At 34.6% G+C, this 22,963-nt stretch overlaps 2 protein-coding genes across 8 annotated transcripts in view; one reads left to right on the plus strand and one right to left on the minus strand.

Moving 5' to 3' along the window:
- The window catches only part of LOC126724230 (putative disease resistance RPP13-like protein 1), a 134,388-nt gene that overhangs the window by 70,695 nt on the left and 40,730 nt on the right, over positions 1-22,963 (plus strand). The window contains exons 3-11 of one of the 6 annotated variants that reach the window (XM_050428730.1): positions 6,110-6,810; positions 6,960-7,010; positions 7,636-7,686; positions 7,918-8,037; positions 8,300-9,054; positions 9,347-9,499; positions 9,570-9,939; positions 10,207-10,498; positions 10,768-11,504. In XM_050428730.1, coding sequence (XP_050284687.1) covers positions 6,110-6,754 — 645 coding nt within the window. In that variant the 3' untranslated portion in view covers positions 6,755-6,810; positions 6,960-7,010; positions 7,636-7,686; ... (4 more) ...; positions 10,207-10,498; positions 10,768-11,504. Of the gene's footprint in view, positions 1-5,720; positions 6,811-6,948; positions 7,011-7,635; positions 7,687-7,917; positions 8,038-8,299; positions 9,055-9,346; positions 9,500-9,569; positions 9,940-10,206; positions 10,499-10,767; positions 11,505-22,963 lie in introns of all 6 variants that reach the window. The other 5 variants (XM_050428727.1, XM_050428726.1, XM_050428725.1 and 2 more) reach the window with 5 other exon arrangements.
- LOC126724246 (PHD finger-like domain-containing protein 5A) overlaps positions 15,660-22,963 on the minus strand; it is an 88,982-nt gene continuing 81,678 nt past the window's right edge. Inside the window, exons 2-3 of one of the 2 annotated variants that reach the window (XM_050428755.1) lie at positions 17,072-17,126; positions 15,660-16,226 (exon numbers count right to left, since the gene is read on the minus strand). In XM_050428755.1, coding sequence (XP_050284712.1) covers positions 15,869-16,201 — 333 coding nt within the window. In that variant the 5' untranslated portion in view covers positions 16,202-16,226; positions 17,072-17,126 and the 3' untranslated portion in view covers positions 15,660-15,868. The remainder of the gene's footprint in view (positions 16,227-17,071; positions 17,127-22,963) is intronic. The other variant, XM_050428754.1, reaches the window with a different exon arrangement.

A 22,963-nucleotide genomic window follows, 5' to 3' on the forward strand; every position in this document is an offset into this window, starting at 1 on the left:
ATATGAAGCACATTTTCAAACGTAGGATAGTGCATTACAATATCAAATGTTATAAATTGTGTTGTATATGGGGCCTAGGCCAGCCCAATCAGGGAGCCATTATGAGCCCAACCAAGCTGAAGGGAGCTCAATATATACCATAGTATAATCTAACCCCATACACACAAACAAAAACTAAGACAAACCATTTTTGTCCACTACATTGAAGGAGGAAGAAATTCTCTCATCCGAAAAGAGGTAGTAGCATTAGGCAAGGTACTCAAATTACTGGAAAAGGAGCATCCACATCCATGTGCATATGAAGCACATTTTCAAGCGTAGGATAGTGCATTACAAACACCACCAAAATTATTGGGTTGTCACATACTTAGAAAGAAATTGAACCAAAAAAAAAGAAGAAAATTCCACAATAATGGGATACTCTTTTTTTTTTTTTTTTTTTTGAGAAACTATAATTGGATACTCTATTTCATCAATTTCCAGCACAATATCAAATGTTATAAATTGTGCTAGAAATTGGGCCTAGGCCAGCCCAATCAGGGAGCCATTATGAGCCCAACCAAGTTGAAGGGAGCTTACTCTTCCAAGCTATTATAAGGGATTAAGAAAACCGTATCATTAAACAACATTGCAAGTTCGCTTCAAAAATTTACTATTACAGCAACTTGATTAACTGAGATACACATCCTAATAGTTTTGAAAGTACCTGCATTTTCACTAACACTAAAATCATACCACATACCAACATATGGTCACTGCCCCCAGGATACTTAACATTAAGTCTAGTACATAAAACCCAATCTTTAACTTGAGATTAATGCACAAAACATTATGGACAAAATAATATCAAAAAGAGAGAATCAAATTAAGGTTTAAGTTAGTCTAACCTCTCAAATGAAAGCTAAATTTCCCATAAGATCCACCCACTCTGATCTGGAATCCAATTTCAGCATCAAGATGTCAATAAATTGAAATATAGCAGCTCATGTACACAACAGAAAACAATCATAGTGGTTGGAACAGAAGCTTTTGTAAGTAACAAGTGAAAACTCAGTAGTATCTATGAAAACAAACTCAATACATTAAAATTGCTCTAGCATTTCAAATCTGCCATCTTCAGCAATGCTTAAGCATAATAAAAGCAATGTAAAAGCCTATGTATGTGTTTATACTATGCTCATAATCCCTACATGTTAGGACTTAGGATTCTTCATCTCAAACTGAGTAAATAAAAAGCAGTTTAACAGCAGTACACATATGTCTATCCAATTCTCATCATCTTTTCTTAAAACTATGGGTGTGTTTGGATAGAACTTATTTTGTTGAAACTGAAACTAAAAACACTGTAGCAAAATAATTTTTAAATGTGTGAATAGTACTGTGGAACCCATTTTTTATGAAAAAATTGATAAAAAATGAAATTTGTGGGTCCGTGAACAGTGCATATGTGTACTGTTTACTGCAGAAAGTCAACTTTTGCGGTTACTGTTTATTGAACAGTAACCGTAATACTCAAAACGCGTGAAAAAAAAAAAAAAAAAAAAAAGCAAAACGCAGCTTGGAAACGCAGAAGCTGAATACAAACACACACTATATATATCTTACGTTCATAGAATAGGTCCGTTTTGGTACTCCGTAAATTGACAATTATTGATACTTATCTTTCTTCTTCTTCTTCTTCTTTTTTTTCACAACATTTTCATAATACTTTCATAATAAATTCTAAATAGTCGGTTATTATTGGTTGTTATGGGTGGGTAAAAATGTAATTTAAGCGATGAATTAAATTAGAATGAAAAACAACTTACCACTATAATTTGTTGTGAAAATATTGTAAAATAATGGCTATTTTCAAACATTTTTTTTGCTATAATGCAAGTTATGGATACAATATTTCTACAAAAATTTTACAATAAAATATATGTAATTGTTTTTTTTAATAAAAAATTATGTGACAAGTTATTAATAGTAGATAAGGGTACAATATTTTCACAAAAATTTCACAATAAAATCTATGTAACTACTTAAAAAAAAAACTATGTGACATGTTGTTAAGATAGATTAAAAAAAAAAAAATGTTAGTAGTAAATCAAAATAAGAGATAATAATAATTTGCTAAATAAACTTCTTTTTAAAATTATTGTGAAATTATGATATCAAATACGTAATAAAATATCACCATATTTTCATATGTGTCTTTGTTTTTAACTGTGGTCATAAAATATTAATTCCCTTTTGACGTTCACACCAAAGCTATTGTGATATATTTTATTTTTAATTTGTTGTGGACTATTATAATTGTAATTAAAAAAAAAATCCCACCAAACCCTCCTGCCTCTTTTTTGTCATCTTTTCATTCCAATTTTTTTTTTTCTTGTCTTTTTTTTCTCATCCACCCGTTTCTACCTAATGTCATCAAATATCTTATCTTTTCCACCAATTCTTCTGTGGAAAAGTCTCTCACTGCAAAACCTAAGAAAACACTATGCAGATTTCTTCTACTTTCACAGAACAAAGTAAAGTTCTTTCAGTCTTCACTCCGAACTCAATTTTCTGATCAGAAGTTTCACTCTAGATACTTTATTTCCTTATTTCCCACGAGCGAATCATGTCTGTAATTGGAGAGGCTGCTTTATCCGCTTTCTTTGGCAAGCTGTTTGACAAATTAACTTCCTATGATCTGCTGAAGTTCTTTCAGGAAGAGAAAGTCGATGCTGACCTCAAGAGGTGGAGGACAACTTTGATGAAGATCCATGCAGTTCTGGATGACGCAGAAGAGAAGCAGATGACAAACAGGCTCGTGAAGTTCTGGTTGGATGAGCTGGAAGACTTGGCCTATGATGTGGACGACATCTTGGACGAGTTTGCTACTGAAGCTTTGCGACGCAAGTTGAACCCTGAACCCAGCACAAGTAAGGTACGGAAGATCGTTGATGCTTGTATTGGTTCGAATCGAAGTTTTGCTACCTCAATGCGGTCCAAGATTGAAGAGATTGATACAAGACTGCAAAATATAGTGACTGATAAGAAAGATCTGGAGTTGAGAGAAAATGCAGGCCTGGGAAGAACTAGAGCAACAAGATTAAGGGTGCCCACAACTTCTTTGGTGAATGAAGGTCGTGTTTACGGCAGAGAAGAAGATAAAAAGGCTATTGTCAAGTTGTTGCTGAGTGGTGAACTGAGTGATGCTCAACTCTCTGTGATTCCCATTGTTGGTATGGGAGGACTTGGGAAGACAACTCTTGCCAAACTAGTCTACAATGACGATGAGGTGAGCCGTTATTTTGATTTGAAAGTATGGGTTTGTGTTTCTGAAGAATTTGACATTATAAGGGTGACTAAAGCAATTCTACAATCTGTGACTTTTGGGCAATTTGATGCTAATGATTTAAATTTAATGCAAGTCAAACTAAAGGAAACATTGTTTGGTAAGAAGTTTTTGCTCATTTTGGATGACGTTTGGAATGAAAACTACGATGACTGGACTAAGCTACGTAGTCCATTTGAATTTGGGGCTCTAGGAAGTAAGATTATTGTCACAACTCGGAATTATGGTGTTTCATCAACAATGGGAACTACTCCAACCTATGAGTTGAAAGAGTTGTCAAGTGATGCTTCTTGGAATCTATTTAGCCAACATGCATTGGGGACAACAGATTATACTGCACATCCAAAACTCGAAGAAATTGGTAGAAAAATCTTAGACAAGTGTAAGGGCTCACCTTTGGCGGCAAAAGTACTTGGAGGCCTTTTACGCACTAAACATGATCATGACGAGTGGAAAGATGTATTAGATAGCAAGATTTGGGATATTCCAGAGGAAAAAAGCAGCATTTTTCCAATTCTTAAATTGAGCTACCAATATCTCCCTTCTCATTTAAAGAGGTGCTTTGCTTATTGTTCACTATTCCCAAAAGATTATGAATTTGAGAAGAAAGAGTTAGTTTTGCTATGGATGGCAGAAGGATTTTTCCAAGAAACAGAAAGAAACAAGTTAATGGAAGATCTTGGTGATGAGTGTTTTTGTGATCTCCTTAGGAGATCATTTTTTCAACGGTCAAGCAGCAATGGATCACTCTTCGTCATGCATGATCTTATCAATGATTTAGCTCAATGGGCAGCAAGAGGCTTGTGCTGTAGATTGGAAGATGTATTGGATGGAAATAAGCAATTTGAGATTTCTACAAAGGTACGTCATTTCTCTTACCTTCGAAGTTTTTATGAAGGCATGAAAAGGTTTGAAGACTTCCCCAAAAATATGCATTTACGGACCTTCCTACCGCTACCAATAAATGAGTTGGGCTACTTAACAAACTACATTTCTAATTGTTGGCTACCACAATTAAGATACATGAGGGTATTATCTTTATGCGGATATCAATTTGTTGAGGTACCAAGTTCAATCGGTGATTTGAAATATCTAAGATACCTAAACCTTTCTGATACTAATATTACAAGGTTACCAAAATCCATAAGTTCTTTGTACAACTTGCAAACATTGCTATTGAAAGGTTGCAACCGTCTAATAAAGTTACCAGAGAAAATTGGGAATCTAGTCAATCTTAGGCATCTCGATATTACAAATGTGAATTCAATTGTAGAAATGCCAGTGGGAATAAAAGAATTAAAAAACCTACAAACATTGTCTAATTTTGTTGTTGGGAAAGATACTGGATCTAAGATAGGAGACTTGATGAACTTGGAGTCTCTTAAAGGAACACTTTGCATTTCACACTTAGAGAACATGCTTGACGTTGAGGATGCAAGAAGGGCAAATTTAATTGGTAAGAAGAATTTAGATGTATTAGTGATGAAATGGGAGTCTGAGCTTGATGATTTACAAGATGCAAGAGCTAGTCTAGATATTCTTGAGATGCTACGACCTTCGACAACAGTGAAAGAAATTTCAATTGATGGCTATGTTGGTGCGAAATTCCCAACTTGGTTTGGACATCCATCATTTTCTAATGTGGTGTGCCTACGGATTGAGAGGTGCAAAAAATGTACATCTTTACCTGCAATTGGACAATTACCATCCTTGAGAGACCTTGCCCTGGTAGGATTGTCTGCAGTGGAAATCATTGGTCGTGAGTTTTATGGGGAAGATTGCCCAAAGCCTTTCCGATCCTTAGAGACACTTTGCTTTGAGGATATGCAAGAATGGAAAGATTGGATTCCATGCAAAGTTGAATATGAAGAATTCTCTCGGTTGCGTGAGCTTTCTATTTCTGAATGCCCTAAATTGCAAGGAAAATTGCCTCACCATGTTCCATTATTGGAAAAATTTTCTATTAATGGATGTGAGCAATTGGACGTTTCAATTCCAAACTTCCCAAAGCTTCATGCATTAGAAATTAAGGGATGTAAAGGGGTGGTGAGCAGAAGTACAGATGAGTTCTGCTTTCCAAAGTCAACTATTCTTTCTATTCCATATGTGAAAAGCTTGACGGAGGAGTTCATGCATGGGTTAGCTAAGGTGGAAAATCTAAAGATAGATAATTGTAAGGAGCTAACATCTTTGTGGCAGGATGAATTCATATCCCTTATATCGCTGGATATAAGAGATTGCTCAAGCCTTGTCAACATCAGCTTGACATCTACTTTAAGGACACTAAATATTGAGGGTTGTAGTGGTTTGAAATCCTTGTCAATCTCTAATTGTACATGTTTGGAAAAGGCAAGCATTTGGAGTTGTAATTCTTTGACGTTGATTTCAAGAGGTCAGTTGCCTCAAAATTTGAAAACGCTAGATATAAGAGATTGTGAGAATTTGCAGTTTTTGGTAGATGAGGGAGAGGCTTCTTCTAATTCTTCTTCTCTTCTTGAGGACTTGTCTATTAAGCACTGTCCATCTCTAAAATGCTTATCATCAAGTGGCGACCTACCTACCACGCTTAAACGCCTTCATATTTCGTCATGCGTAGAGTTCACATCCTTATCATCAAAAAACGAGTTACCTACAGCTCTTAAATACCTTTCTGTACGGAGCTGTCCAAAGATGGAGTCAATAGCGAACAACTTACCCAACAATGCGTCTCTTGAATTTGTTCATATCGGAAGTTGTGCAAAGTTGAAATCCTTACCGGTGGGCCTGCACAAACTCTGCCACCTCAATTATATTGGGATAAGCCGCTGCCCTAGTTTTGTTTCCTTCCCAGATGGAGGGTTACTCCCCACCAGCCTGAGAAAGCTTTCGATCCAATACTGTGAGAAACTGGAGGCCTGGCCCAATTGCATGCCGAACCTCAATTCTCTTTATATCGTCATATACTTTCCAGAAGAGGGTTACCCCACCAGTCTAACATCAATCTCATTTGGCGGGGAGAATATCTGTAAGCAAGTAACTGTGTGGGGATTGCACAGACTAACCTCTCTTACATCACTCTGTATTGTTGGTGGAATTCCAGATTGGCAGTCGTTTCCAGATGAGCAAGATGGGAAGCTGACGATGACGCTTCCTTCCTCTCTTACCCAGCTAGCGATTTGGAGCATTCCAAATATTGTAATTCTATCTTCTTTGGGCTTTCAAAATCTCTCTGCTCTTGAACAATTGGAAATCGGATATTGCCCTAAACTCGCATCTCTCCCAGAGAAGGGCCTACCTCCCTCGCTTCTGCATCTTTATATTAAGGAGTGTCCATTGCTGAAACAACACTGCAAGAAAGGCGGGCGAGAGTGGTCCAAGATAGCCAACGTCCCTTGCGTTCTGATTGATAATAGGTCTGTCTATGAGGTGGAGGAGGAGCAGCAATAAAAAAATTGTAAAACAAAGAGCAATATTTACTCATAATAGTTACTCCTTCCTTCCAGGTACAACATTATTTGGTTTCATAATATTTCTCATTACATTGTTGACATCAAAAGCAGAATACAACAAAATCCTCTATGTTTGTATATGAACAATACAATTTTAATAATTCAAACCCTAACCCAGGCTAATTCTTGCAGTGTTGCAGCAGAGACTAGCTTCTGAACCGCTAAACGTTATATTGGAATTTCAAAACACGGAGGTAAGTTAAATTTAATTATTTTCCTCTTTTAACAATTGAACTTCTGGCACTCTGAAATTTTAGAGTCAAATAGTTTGTAATTTATTTGAATAATGTGAACACTTTATGCTCGGGCAGGCAGCTATTCGATAAAATGCCTAAAAGAGATATTTTATAGTGTTTGAAATTTTATTACTACATCAATATCTCATATACTTTGTAATTTGTTTAAATTATTGGCTTGGCTATCAGCTGTGATTTGATGATTGCAGGTTATCAGTAAATGTTCAGAGAATGGCAGAATGCCCTTTTAGTACTATGCTTGTGCAGAATGTCGTTTTAAACATTTGTCGTGCCTTGCATATATTTTTGTTTCCTTAAAACGACCTAATATTAGTATGATATAAATGATCTAGACTATTTCATAACTTATGTTGATCTTGACCACTTCATTAGAGAAGGAGGAGCAGCAATAAACAAAGAGGAAAAAAGTTTAGATATTTAATTGGTTTCATAACATTGTTCATTACGTATTTACATGTCCAAAGCTGAATACAAGAAAATATTCTGTGTTTGTATTTAAAATGCAATATGATTTCAATAATTCAAAACCTAACCCAAGCTAATTCTTGCATTGTTGCAACAGAGACTAGCTTTGGAACTGATAAACCTTCTATTGGAATTTCAAAACGTGGAGGTATGTTAAATTTTGGTTACCATATGTTCAATTTTTTTACCTCATCAATATCTCTTATAGTTAAATTATGCAAAGTTGCAAACCATATATGCTTGGACACGCAGCTGTATGATAAAATGCCTAAAAGAGGTATTGTATCGTGTTTGAAATTTCACCTCATTAATGCCTCTTATATATAATAATTTATTTGAGTTATTGGGTTGGCTATCAGCTGTGATTTGATGATTGCAGGCTACATGTTGTGTTCTGCGACATGATGATCAGTAGATGTGCACAAAATGTCATTTCAAAACAAATATTGTTCCTTGCATAGATTGATCAAAGCATTGTCACCTGCGCTGCAGATGGCAGGTATTTCATAAATATCAAAATTTCATTTAAATGTAAAAAATTTATTATTAAATAAATGAAAAGCAATATTTATTTCTTTTTAACTTCTTGCATTGTATGCATTATTGATTCATATTCTCTGCAATTCATTTTTTTAACTGTTTAGAAATCTGTCCTAAAGTGCTCCCCTGGGAGGTCATTTTACGGTACTAATTGGCTCCTATTTGGATGGAGAGATGCTCTTTGGATACTGATCTTTCTTATTCCATTATTGTTGTAATAGCAGCCACTCTTTGGGCTATTTGGAAATGCAGTATTATAGAGCCAAGCTCTTAATTACTGCTACTCAAGGGAAGACTATTGATGCTACTCAAGCTCTTAATTACTGCAAGCACAAGATCATGATCTGTCAAGAAGCAATGGCTGGGACTCATTCCCTAAATGTTGCTTTAAACCTCCTATCTATAATTGCAAATGATTTGTTGAATCTAAGATCAAATTGGGAACCAAATTTCAGATCTTAGTAGAAGTTAGTACAAAAAGGGAGAGTTGCTCGCCAGGTGCAAGCTTTGTTTGCAAAGATCAAATGAGGAACCAAATTGTGGTACACTGTTATAGTTGGTTGGCTAAAAAGAAATCCATAGTACTTTCTCAGATAATTCTTGAAAGCTCAACCCATGCACTTATTAAAGGTGTGGTAGCTGCAGTTGTACCTACTAGTAGCTCTGAGGTTTGCAGCCTTTGTTGTGCAATGAAAAACACCAGGTTCGGAGATTAAGCAATTAAGGAAGACATTGCTGAGCAGCGTTCATGATTTTCTAAACTCTGGGTTGATCAAATCCCAGGCAAATCCTCACTAACGCTTGTTAGCTGGCCAATTCTACAGCTTCCTCTTTTATGCGGCCTGGTCCTCTTCTTGACCAGAATTTAAGGCTTTCTCTCTGACTTAGCATCCATGTTGAAGAGAAAATGAATTTCTTGATGTGGTGAATCTTGTTTGATTTGCTGAATACCACTAATAGATGATATTGCAGATTGGTAAGAAATTCTTTAATTTTATTCACATTCTACAAAGATGTACTAATGTACTATTTCCAAAGTAATAATTTCTTGGCAATTTGAGAAACTAGACAATTGCTTCTGCAAAATGGTTTTGAGGCTCTAACTTATTCTTCTTGGCATCCAGTTTTCAATTCTTATACATGGAGTAAAAGTTTACAAGTCAATTGTTATTTAGTTCACTGGCTAATCTGCTCCATTACTAATCAATAGTATTCTGTATTGGTATTGGTCTTTTAACTTCTTTTTCTGAACTGATGCATGTATGTAGTACCAGAAACCACCCTACCAGCAAAGTTGCAGAATCAATCAGAACCTTCTTAGACCAATGTAATTTATTGGTTCTCCAATGACTAAGAAGAAGAGCTGGTTCAACACAGTGAAGAGGTTCTTTATAAGAGAGACAAACTCAAAACAAGAAATGGTAAAGTAATTTGCTTATTTGTGCAGTTTTGGTCTTTGATTCTGTTCCTCACTGCTAGAACAATTATCAGGATAGGAGAAGGAAATGGATTTTTGGAGGGCTTAAGATCAAAAGGTTAGCCTCGCTCACTGCACCATCATCATTAAATGAAAGAAATCTAGGTGAGGCTGAGGAAGAGCAGATCAAGCATGCTCTTGCTGTGGCCCATGCCAACATTGCTGCTGCTGAAGCAGCTGTTACAACTGCTCTAGTTGCTGCTGAGATTGTCTGGTTCACCAGCACCCCTCAATATAACCATCAATGTGTAAATCAAGTGGAAGGTTCAGTCATTAGAGTTCAAGGTGAAGCCCCTCAGTCCAACTATCAATGTGTGAGAGAATCCATGAATTTGCAGCCATTAGAATTCAGTCTGCCTTTTGGGGTTACCTTTTGTGTTTAAAGTAGGTCTCTCTATCTCATATCTCCTTCCTCAAATTTTATTTATTATCCGCTAATTGATATGTGATGGAAACTATGTATATGATATTGTTCTGCCTGTTAGAAGAAAACATATATCAGAATTTGGTACTGACAGCAAATTTATGTCAACTTTTAACTCTAATAATAGCAGGAGAAAAAACACACACACACACACAAATTAGACCTATTTTTTTAAAGTTCTCACAGATTGTATAATTTTGATGAAAATATGTGGGAGAGTTTTGCAGGCAAGGAAAGCTTTGCGGGAAAAGGAATTATGAGGCAGAGCTGTAAGATGCCAAACCATGACTACCCTAAAGCTCTTGCAGTCCATTGTAATTATTCAGTCACAAGGCTGCACAAGAATATTTGGAATGGTGGAAGGCACTTGGAATTATGTTGGAAGTGAACAATCGCAGAATTGGAAAGACAATATGACAAGGGTATGTAATGCAGCAAGAACTGGCTTCTTCTATTGTGAACAACACAACTCCCATAAAAAAAATATGTTTCTCATTTCACCTGTGCTGCAGATGGCAGGTATTTCATAAATATTAGAATTTCATTTAAATGTTAAAATTTTTATTATTAAATAAATGAATAGCAATAGTTATTTCATTTTAACTTCTTATATTGCATGCATTATTGATTCATATTCTCTGCAATATATATTTTTTTAACTGGTTAGAAATCTATCTTAAAGTGCTCCCCCCTGGAGCTCATTTTATGGTACTAATTGGCTCCTATTTGGGTGGAGAGATGCTCTTTGGATACTGATTTTTCTTATTCTATTATTGTTGTAATTGCAGCCACTCCTTGGGCTATTTGGAATGCAGTTTTATAGAGCCATGCTCGAAGGAAAGGCTGCCGATCTTTCTCAAGCTCTTAATTACGGCAGGCATGTGGTCATGATCTGTCACAAAGCAATGACTGGGAATCATTCCCTAAATGTAGCTTTAAACCCCCCCTGTCTACAATTGGAAACGATTTGTTGAATTTAAAATCAAACAGGGAACCAAATTTTGGATCTCAGTAGAAGTACTACAAAAGGAAGAGTTGCTTGCTAGGTGCAAGCTTTGTTTGCAAAGATCAAATGAGGAACCAAATTGTGATACACTGTTAAAGTTGGTTGGCTAAAAGTAAATCCGTAGTACTTTCTCAGACAATTTGTGAAAGCTCAATCCATGCACTTATTAAAGGTGTGGTAGCTGCAGTTGTACCTACTAGTCGCTCTGAGGATTGCAGCCATTATTGTGCAATGCAAAACACCTAGTTCGAAGGATTTGAGCAGTTAGGAAGACATTGCTGAGTGGCATTAGTGATTTTCTAAACGCTGGGTTGATCAAATCCCAGGAAAATCCTCACTAATGCTTGTTAGCATGCCAATTCTACAGCTTCCTCTTTTATGCAGACTAGTCCTCTTCTTGACCAGAATTTAAGACTTTCACTCTGACTTAGCATCCATGTCGAAGAGAAAATAAATTTCTTGATGTGGTGAATCTTGTTTGATTTGCTGAATACCATTAATAGATGATATTGCAGATTGGTAAGAAATTATTAAATATCATTCACATTCTACAAAGATGTACTAATGTACAATTTCCAAAGCATTAATTTTTTGTCAATTTGAGAAACTAGAGAATTGCTTTTGCAAAGTGGCTTTGAGGTTCTACCTTATTCTTCTTAGAATCCAGTTTTCAAATCTTACAAGGAGTAAAAGTTTACGAGTCGATTATCATCAAGTTCACTGACTAATCTGCTCCATTACTAATCAATAGTATTCTTTTTGATAAGTACTAATCAATAGTATTCTGTATTGGTATTGGTTTTTAACTTCTTTTTCTGAACTGATGCATGTATGTACTACCAGAAACCACCCTACCAGCGAAGTTGCAGAATCAATCAGAACCTTCTTAGACCAATGTAATTTATTGGTTCTCCAATGGCTAAGAAGAAGAGCTGGTTCAACATAGTGCAGAGGTTCTTTATAAGAGAGACAAACTCTAAACAAGAAATGGTAAATTAATTTGCTTACTTGTTCAGTTTTGGTCTTTGATTCTGTTCCTCACTGCTAGAACAATTATCAGGATTTTTGGAGGGCTTAAGATCAAAAGATTAGCCTCGCTCACTTCACCGTCATCATTAAATGAAAGAACTCTTGGTGAGGCTGGGGAAGAGCAGATCAAGCATGCTCTTGCTGTGGCCCATGCCACCACTGCTGCTGCTGAAGCAGCTGTTACGACTGCTCTAATTGTTGTTGCGGTTGTCCAGTTCACCCCTCAATATAACCATCAATGTGTAAATGAAGTGGAAGAGTTTTCAGTCATTAGAGTTCAAGGTGAAGCCCCTCAGTCCAACCATCACTGTGTGAGAGAAATCCATGAATTTGCTGCCACTAGAATTCAGTCTGCCTTTCAGGGTTACCTTGTGAGTTTAAAGAAGGTCTCTCTATCTCATATCTCCTTTCTCAAATTTTTATTTTTTTTCTGGTAATTGACATGTGTTGAAAACTATATATATGATATAGTTCTGCTGGATAGAAGAAAACATATATCAGGAATTTGGTATTGACAGAAAATTTATGTCTACTTTTAACTCTAATAATAGTGGCGGGGAGGGGGGGGGGGGGGAACACAAATTAGACCTGTTTTTTAAGTTCTCACAGATTGTATAATTATGAAAATATTTGTGAGAGTTTTGCAGGCAAGGAAAACTTTGTGGACTTAGAAGGGAATTGTGAGGCAGAGCAGTATGATGCCAAACTATAACTACCCTAAAGTTCTTCCAGTCCACTGTAATTATTCAGTCACAAGGCTGTGCAAGAATATTTGGAATGGTGGAAGGCACTTAGAATTATGATGGAAGTGAACAATCGCAGAATTGGAAAGACAAGATAACAAGGGTATGTGATGCTGCAAGAACTGGCTTATTCTATTGTGAACAACACAACTCCCATAAAAACCTGTTTCTCATTTATCTCTTTCAGGAACATTAGTCTTCTGCTTAACCATTTTACATTATAGTATTTTAACTTACTTTGTCTCTAAGTTATGGATGGCAAAATGTTATGATTTTCAGATAGACACAATGAATCAAAGAAGGTGGGATGACAGTGTTTTGTCAAAGGAAGAGTCAGTTGCATTGTTTATGAGTAGGAAAGAGACCATGCTTAAGAGAGAACGCATAAAGGAGTAGTGGTTTATCCATCTGGTAAGGTCCTTTTGCTTTATGATCTTATGATTATATATTTCTCAAATTTTGGTTCAACTACTGATGTTTTCAACTGAAAATATTTTCAGTAGTCAGCAGATATGGATCAAAACTTAGTAAGTGGAAGATGAAGGCATTGGTTGGATCAATGGGTAAATACACAAATTACCCTAAGTAGAGAACTTGAAGATTTGGACTCGGCTTTGACTTCAAATCGAAGACAAAGAGAGGACTATGAAAGAAGGCAACTTAAGCTAAGAAATGTTGAGGGACAGAGTAAGTTGGAAGGATTGAATTCTCCAACATTTGTTCCCAGAGTATCAATTCATTATAGGAGACCATGCTCTTTGGGAGATCATAATTCTTTGTCAAGCTCTCCTGTTGTTCCAGCTTACATGAATGCAACTAAATCTGCAAAGGAAAAGGCAAGATCAATGAGCTCGTGAAAAATAAGGCCCATGAATTTTGATACATGCTCTGAAAGCTCTTCACCATATAAGAATAAACTCATATCCTTTATTACTACTGAAGTGCCAAGTGGTGGTAGGATTGGCAAGACTAGTGGTTTCTAGCAGATATCCAAGCTCAAAAGGCCTTCCAAGTCCTATAAAATCCAGTAGGAAGGTAAAGGATCTCAGTTTTAACTCAAAGTGCTCATTTCAGACTTTGGATAGACATGGCTTTAGATAATTTCAGAAGTTTGGTGCAAGAAGAGAACTTGGTTAGTGTGTCAGGTTGGAGTGGAGAACATAGTCTGTAATTTAATCTAGTTTGAATAGTTAAACAATGGTGTGCTATTTAATCTCATCATCAAATGAGTAGCTCACTGTAATGCTGCATTGTAATTTAATCTAGTTGGAACTCTACTCTCCCTCCCTCCAAATTGGCCATTAAAGTGTATTGAGGTTTGGGTTGCATGAGAGACTTTTTTTTTCTCTGTTCAATACCAATGGATAAGTGTGTTTAACCCCCAACGTGCAAAAGAAATAAATAAATCTATTTTACATCACCAAAAATTTCATTATTTATTTTAACTACCCACTTTTTAGCAAATCATTTTTTTATAGGTAACTTTTTAAACACATCCGACATCTCTTTTTCTTTTTTTTCCTTTGCAATACCGCTAATTAAAATAATATTTTTTTACCTACCCAATTCCAAAATCCAGCAGCAAGTCAGCAACTTTTATCCATTAAAATTAAAAATAATAAAAATAAAAACACCAAACCCAATAGCAACCACCCTCACAAAAACCCAACCACTGCTCAAATACCTAGAAATTTTCACACAAAACCCAACCACCACAGCCACTGCACCACAAAGCCCAACAACCACCCAAAAAAAACACTCAACAACCCATGCAAAGGGCCAGTGTCACCACTCTCGACCCAACAACCTTCCACAAAACCCATCAATCACAGCCAAATCAATTTGCAAACTCACACCTAACTTTCCAATTGATTTGCAAACTCACACCCACCCCAACGCCACCTCCATAATCTCCCCAGTCACATTGTTGGAACCCCGTAGCCTTGCATGATGCAGAGTCCTATTTCCTCCATTGCTAGCCGAAAAGAATTTTGTGGATGAGAGAGAGAGAGAGGAATAAAATAAGGGGGGAAATGATTTGCATATTGTACAGTGGTCATTTATTTTTAGATGTTACTATATCATTTTGTAAAAACTTAGCACATTGATGAAGTACCTGATGTGTTGAGGGTGATTTTGTGTGATTCTATGTATTTGGTACTTTATTTTACACAAACAAAATCTAAGACAACCGCTTTTGTCCACTGCATTGAAGAAGGAAGAAATACTCTCGTCTGGAAAGAGGTAGCATTAGGCAAGGTACTCGAATTACTGGCAAAGGAGCATCCACATCCATGTGCATATGAAGCACATTTTCAAGCGTAGGATAGTGCATTGCAATATCAAATGTCATCATTTGTGCTGGGTATAGGGCCTAGGCCTGCCCAATCAGGGAGCCATTATGAGCCCAACCAAGCTTAAGGGAGCTTACTCTTCCAAGCTATTGTAATGGCTTAGGAAAACCACACCATTAAACATGGCAGGTTCCTTTCAAGAAGAATTTACTACTACAGCAACTTGATTAACTGAGATACACATCCTAATAGTTTCTGAAGTACTTGCATTTTCACTCACACAAAGATCACACCATATATGGCCACTGCCCCAAGATACTTGACATTAAATCTAGTACATAAAACCAGATCACTGACTTGAGATTAATGCACAAAACATAATGGACAAAATAATATCAAAAAGAGAGAATCAAATTAAGGGTTAAGTTAGTCTAACCTCTCAAATAAAAGTTAAACTTCCTATAAGATCTACCCACTCTGATCTGGAATCTAATTTCAACATCAAGATGTCAATAAATTGAGATGTGACAGCTGATGTACACAACAGAAAACAATCATAGTAGTCCTCACAGAAGCTTTTGTAAATAACAAGTGAAAACTCAGTAGTATCTACGAAAACAAACTCAATACTTTAAAATAGCTCCAGCATTTCAAATCTGCCGTCTTCAGCAATGCTTAAGCATAATAAAAGCAATGTAAAAGCCTACATATGTGTCTATACTATGCTCATAATCCCGACATATCAAGATTCTTCATCTCAAACTGAGAAAATAAAAAGCAGTTTAATAGCAGTACACCTATGTCCATCCAATTCTCATCATCTTTTCTTAAAACCATATTTCTTACGTTCATAGAATAGATCTGTTTTGGCACTCCCTAAATTGACAATTTTTGGACATCCATCCCTATCTTTCTCCTGCTGTGTACACTCTTTGCAATAGTAGGCATCAGAAATACCCACTCCTCCACAAATAACACAGCGACCTTGAAAGGATCCATAGTTGCATTCATCACAAACTCGAACAAGTGTGCAAGGGCGCACGTAGGAATCACATATTACACACTTTCCATCACATTTTTCACAAAGTCGTCCAATAGCAATTCCTGGCTGCTTCCGGCACATAATCAAATCTGGATGATGCTTGGCCATGCTTTCCGCTACACGATCTTAGTTTCTGAACAAGAATAGGAAAAGAGAATGTTAAAATCCATGCATGACATATATAATCAGGATATTTCATCAAAAAAAACAGAAAATCTCAAGTACAAACATGAAAGAAAACATATAAATATTAAATTAGGGGATAATTGTAGCTAGAAATTATGATGTCACTAGTAGATCTCGAACCTATACTATGATCAGTTGCAATGTCCACCCTGATCTATAATGTTTTGTAATAAACACACTAATATGAGATCAATTTGCAATGAGCATTGTGCACCCACGTTTTAAACTAGTGGGATTGGGCAGGATGGATGATGGATCTACAAATTAATGTGCACAAATCGGTTAATTGTGACGGATTACAGCACCCACCACCTAAACTGGCCATTAATTTGATAATTTTGAGTTGGATGTTAACAAGGACACTACAAATTAATCTAGGCAAATGATATTAATTGCACAAATTTATTTGATAGATTCCATCAAGTGAATTATCACTTTGATACATTTATTCAAAAGTAAAGAGATTTTTCTTCTAATTTCCACTTCCCCTCTCTATGACCGTACAAATACAATTAGACATGAAGTTGGACTAAGCCTATTAAAATTTAAATGTGAAGATTAAAATTGAGATACATGTCAATGCTCTTTAACTTTCTGTTTTCTTTTTTTATTTATTTAATCAGTTTGTCATAGAATCAAATACAATTAAGCAAGTTGCATGTTCCTTAAATTCCAAAAGAAACGGAAAAGAGAAAATGAATATGGCAGATTTACAGTTGGTGTCAAGATTCTTCTCAAAAATAAAAAATTAAATTAAAAAAAAAAAAAAAGGTGTCAAGATAAACTATATACATTTCCTGATAAATAACTGTGCATGGGCAACAAGAGAAAGAAACCAATGCAGTGCCTAATAAACACAATTTCAAACATTAGTCCAGGATGGAAAAATCCTACAATTATATAAAAATTTGCAGAAAAATGAAATTAAACAACGACATTTACAAGCATGCTTATGTTCATGTTCATGCATGACTCAGGTTTTCAAACAAATTCAAGAATGGCACAAAAAAATCCACTTCAGGGTATGCATCAATCATTCCGCTTCCATAACTACGCAAGCTACCAAATCAAATTATCTAGACAAATCAGGTCAGAAACTAGTTAGGAATGCAATATGTTACCATTTTTCATTTTCATTTTTTCTAAGTAAACTTTAGGCGGAATATGTTTCTGTATACACATTACACATAATTACCAACTGGTCAAAGTTTTCCCAGTCCTAACCAAAATTAAGGGTTACATATCATCACACTACAGAAATAACTGCCTAAAACAATCACCATGGTCCAAGAGCCAAGTCCTACAGTTATGAAACCAATATGCGATATGGAGGATTAGGCTATTCTTCATGTTTATCCTAAGTCCATATGACATATAATGGGTACCAAACTGAATATAACAACCGCTTGAATTTTGGGCCACTAATGCAAACCAGGATGTTATCAGGTCCTCAGGTTCCAAGCAATGTATAAAATCAAAAGACCCACTCCAAAACTAATTAAACAAGAGTAAAAATTCCATTTAATTAAATTTGCTTCCCAATATTTAACCCAAACAATCATACCCCCCACCCTTGTCAGTGGGATGGTACCTCCCCATGCATGAAGTGCTTGGGGGTTAGGGGGGGAGAGGTTCAAGCTGCAAGGTCAGCAGCACATATTAATGTATATATTTCTAACAGCCCAAAAATTTAACCCAAACAATCATGTTTCTTAGTCATCAACAATTAGGGAACCTTTTTTTTAGGGAACCTTTTTTTTTTTTTTTTGGGATAAAATAATTTTTTTATAAATAATATTATTAGCAAAAAAAAAAAATTATTACAAATATATAACATGAATATAATTTGTTGTGTCACTCAATACAATTATGTGATTGAAATTAATTATAAAAAAAAATTAAATTATTGTACATTGAAGAACTATATCTAGATTTTACTATGCTATCATGGACATTGGTTCAATTTCATAAGTAATTTTAATGCATATTTATTAGGGACTTAACTAGATATGAGTTTCTACATTTGTTTTATGAGGTAAAAATATTACTGATTTTCTCAGTCTCTTATTTTTGTACAAAGAATTAGGGTTTGAATCTCATTTACACTAAAAATGATTCCATTAATGTCTTTTTCTAATAGTAAATAGTAAATAACAATTATTGTAAATTCAAATTAGCTTAATTAATAAAGTATTTTATCAGCAAATAAGAGAGTCCTGATATTCAAGTTTTACTTACAACACCAAAACCAATTAGTGTTTTGGTCAAATAATTAAAAAAATCAATATGGTGTGGATGTTAAAATTGAAAATTTATTTTTTCTATAAATTTTATTAAAAAAATTTAAAAATAAAAAAAGAAGAAGAAGAAAAAGAAAGAGATGAATCATCATGCAATTGACATCGTACCATACATTTCAAATCATATAAGATGAAAATATACTAAGACTTTTATTTTAATAAGTAAATTTTGAAAAGTTTATTTTCAATTTTTAAAAAATTTGTAAACATATCAAATAGTCCTTTGGGTTAAATTCTAATTCAGCAGTTGAAAATTTAAATTGAAAAAAAAAATGTAAACATTCTAATGCCAAGTTATTTCTTGAAATTGAATTCTTCCAACTCAAGAAACGTAATTTTTCCCTAACGTTATACTCAATCTCCTATTCCTAATGTCACTTTTACTACTTTCAAAATACTGTAAAAAAAATAAATGGACAAGCCAAATATAATAGCAAGTAATTTTTAAGTCTTTGTTCAAACTTTCACTAAGTTGAGTACTTTGCATCACTAAAGTAGATGTCATATTCATGTAACATTTAGCCATTATCTCTTTATGTCATTTAATGAACAAAGAATCTTAGACTTCGTTTGGGAACAACTTATTTAGTTGAAACTGAAAACTTTTTGCTGAAAGTACTGCAGATAAAATTAAAAGATGGCTGAAATAGTACAATAGGACTTATGAATAGTCCCAAAAAATGTAATGGAACTTATAAATAGTAGCAAAAATAAGCTGAATAGTAAAAAAAACTGGGTTTTTAAGCAAATGCCAAATGCACACCTTAGCTAATACCTTTGCAATTGCAGGATATTGATCAGTAAAAATAAATTTAGGCTTTTTACTCTTGAATGCATTAAAAATGCTTTCATGCTTGAAAGATTAAGTTATTTCATTGTATAAAAGTGCAGCCTCAAAAATTACCATCTTTTTTTATTGGTGATTAAAACTTATAAACAAAACTAATAGACTCAAATTTTTATTTTCTTCTTGTATAGTGTCATAAGTCATAACACTCTCAATCATAAATTATCATTTTAGTATCAACCCAAACTATATTAGCTCTCTATTTTTGGCTATCCAATCGTACACAATATAATGATGGATTATGAATCAATGATTGCTAAAAATACCATAATAATTTACTTGCTTCAACATTTATCAAGTCTTTTCCGTCTAATTCAAAGATGGTTATTCTAATCATTTTCAATTTAGCCAAGATTAGCATTTTCAGTAGCTTCTCTACTTATTAACTAGTGTCTTGCCTTAGCCTTAATTCATGTGCTAAATCAACAACAGAAGCTCAGGCTTCAAACATTCTTCATTGTGATTGCATCATGAAAGCATTTTTTGGAAAATATGGTTATGCTCAAATACAAAATAGTATGCCTTTTAATTTTTGTTCTCTCAAACTAATGAAACACTAAAACATACATGATAATTAATCACCTTTTTCAATCAAGTATGATAGTTTAGATGATCTCAGTTGTCTGCTTTTTGAGTACATTATTTAGTACCCAAAAATTTTCGAGATGCTAATTCTTTGTCTATCTTACGTTTGGTTAAATAATGTTTTCAAACCACCGCACACCCTTGGTGCAATGGTCACTCCACAAATATAAGTGTTTGTGGGGTGTGGAGAAAATGGTCAGGGTTCAAATCTTCAGGAGGGAGCTTCACACACATATATATTTAGATTATACTAGAGCAAAATTTATATCTTATATAAAAAAATAATAATTTCAAACATTGGGCTTGTTTGTTAGTGTTGTTTAAACAACAGTTTTCGTTGTTTAAACAATACAACACGTAATTTCACAACACGTAATTCCATAACACTTTTTCATCCACACGTAATTCCACAACACTTTTTCACCCACACGTATTTCCACAAAACTCAAACAACGTTACTAAATAGCCCTAAATTCCATTCACTATCCATAACTTTCCCATTACTTCTACAACGTCCTTAATGTATTAAACTTCATATCAAACTGTGAGTTCCAGTTAACTCAACTGGTAAAGTTTCTTATTATTGAATAAGAAATTTAAGGTTCAATCCCCCACTTACACTATTCAGTGTCTTGGTCTAATGATAAAGAGCCATCATTTAAGGTCCATTTGGTTAAAGGTGAAACATGGAGGATGAAAAATAGAAAAGAGAAAAGTGGAGAAAAAACTAATTTTATAGGTGTTTTGATGGAAAATTGGTGGAGCCTATGTGTTTTATCTCCTAGCCCACCAAAATTGTATCTCTCCAATTTGGGGAAAGAAATAGTTGTAGTCGATGATTGACCTACCACATTTTCTTTTTACATGTTGGACTTGGATATATTGTTGCCTATTTCCTATATTCTTTTTTCTTTCTTTCTTTGTGCTTCCTTTCTTTCTTTATTTTTTGTTGTTGTTAATGTTGTTGTTGAGAAAATTGTGCTTTCTTGGATAGTGGACATATTGTTTGCCTTTTTCTTTTTCTTTTTTCTTTTTTTTTTCCCTTAAACTATTATAAGTGATTATTTCTTTTACTTATTTTTAGGGCATGATTTTTCTTTTTTAAATAAATTTGGGTGATTGCCTTTTTTTTTTTTTTTTGCCACTTTTTTGTTTTAATTGGACATCATTTTTTAAACAATTAATAACATATGAGTAAATTTATACTAACTCACTTTTTCCACTCCCAACCAAACACAAAAGAGGGAAATTAAAATGTTTTCTATCCTCCCACTTTTCCATCCCTTCCCTATTTTTTATTCTTCTCATGGTTTTAAAAACCGGACCGAAGGCAAAACCATTTTTGCCTTCAATTTCCAATTTAACTCGGTTTTTGACTGATTTTGGCCGATTTTGGGGGTTTTCTAACCGAAGTAGTACCCGATTCTCAGTTGAACCGGCCTATCCAGTCCAGTTTTTAAAACCATAATCCTCCCACTTTTCTATCTTCCCAACCAAATAGACCCTAATAGTGGATGCCATAGCTTGAAAATATCTCTAAAAAAAATTACATACCAAACTTTGGAACCCAAAGCCATCATTAAGAGTGCATTTCATAAGTTGAAAATATCCCTAAAAAAATATAAATAAAATAAAAACTACATACCAAACTTTGGGATCCAAAGTTTTGAAAGGATTATTTGTCATCCTATAAAAAGGGTCATTAAACCAAATACATAATGTTAAGTACAAAAAAAAAAAGAAAAAGAAAAAAAAAAGGTAGATTTTATTATTTTTCATTAATAATGGATAGCTTTTCTTCGAGCTTAAAAATTCTATTAATATTAACACTGGGAAAAAAATGCACAAGATTTAGAACCCAATTCTATTAAGCCTAAACAGGATTTAATTGTTCAAATTAAAATTTAGACAGACAAATAAATCTTCCAAAAAATTAATGCATTTGGCTCCTAATAGGTACAAATATATGACAAATCTCCCACATTATTTTTAAGATTGTACACATTTGAACACAATAATGATTGTCACAAAAGGATATGTCGGGACATGGAATCCCAAACTTAAGGAAACAACATTGCCGACCTTATAGGGCCCCTAACCCTCGGTCTAGGCATGACTAAACCATTTGAACCAATCAAGATAAATGTACATGGACATAAAGGCATCCTACCAAAGTACGAACTACATCCGAGGATGCCCAAAAGCCTAAGACATCCCACCAAGTTACGTGTTCTATCTGAGGATGCCCAATGACCGAGGACACATCACCGCGGTACGTGTGCTATTTGAGGATAACCGAAATACCTAAGACATACCACCGAGGTACACATAATGTCTGAGGATGCCCTCCTAATCTTCTTATTGAATCCATAGCTATCCACTTGACGTAATTGCATTCAATGCAACAGATAACTTATCAGAATAAAACAAATAAACCCCAAAAGTCTTCATTCATTATAACCTCAACAAAAGAAGAGCCTGATGGGATAGAAAGGCTGCCCAACCACGTTAGGACAGCACCTACTGTGACATAAGGGGAAGAAGAAAATAAGAAGAGCCATGCACAGGATAAGAATAAGGAAAAAGGAGAAGAAAAGATATAAAAATGAAAGTAGACAAACAACGAGGGTGTTTGAAACATGAGGAGTGAAAATTATAACTGAAAGAAAGATGAGAAATAAGAAACTTTTCCCTTTATGAACTTGTATGAGAGTGAGATAAATTCTTGGTCCTTATTCAAACTTCCCATTGTGGATTGTTGCAAACCCACAATCTAAATTAATTGTGTATTTAAGAAAGTTATTAATCACGGATTATTTCCTCTCTTCCGCAGGATATAAAGTCAGAAATCATGACAAATCTCCCACATTATTTTTAAGATAGTACACATTTGACCACAATAAAGATGTATAAAAAGATATAAAGCCACGGAATATTCAACCATTAAGCAAT

The sequence above is a fragment of the Quercus robur genome, chromosome 4 (genome assembly GCF_932294415.1).
Source record: "Quercus robur chromosome 4, dhQueRobu3.1, whole genome shotgun sequence".
Taxonomy (NCBI): Eukaryota; Viridiplantae; Streptophyta; class Magnoliopsida; order Fagales; family Fagaceae; genus Quercus; species Quercus robur.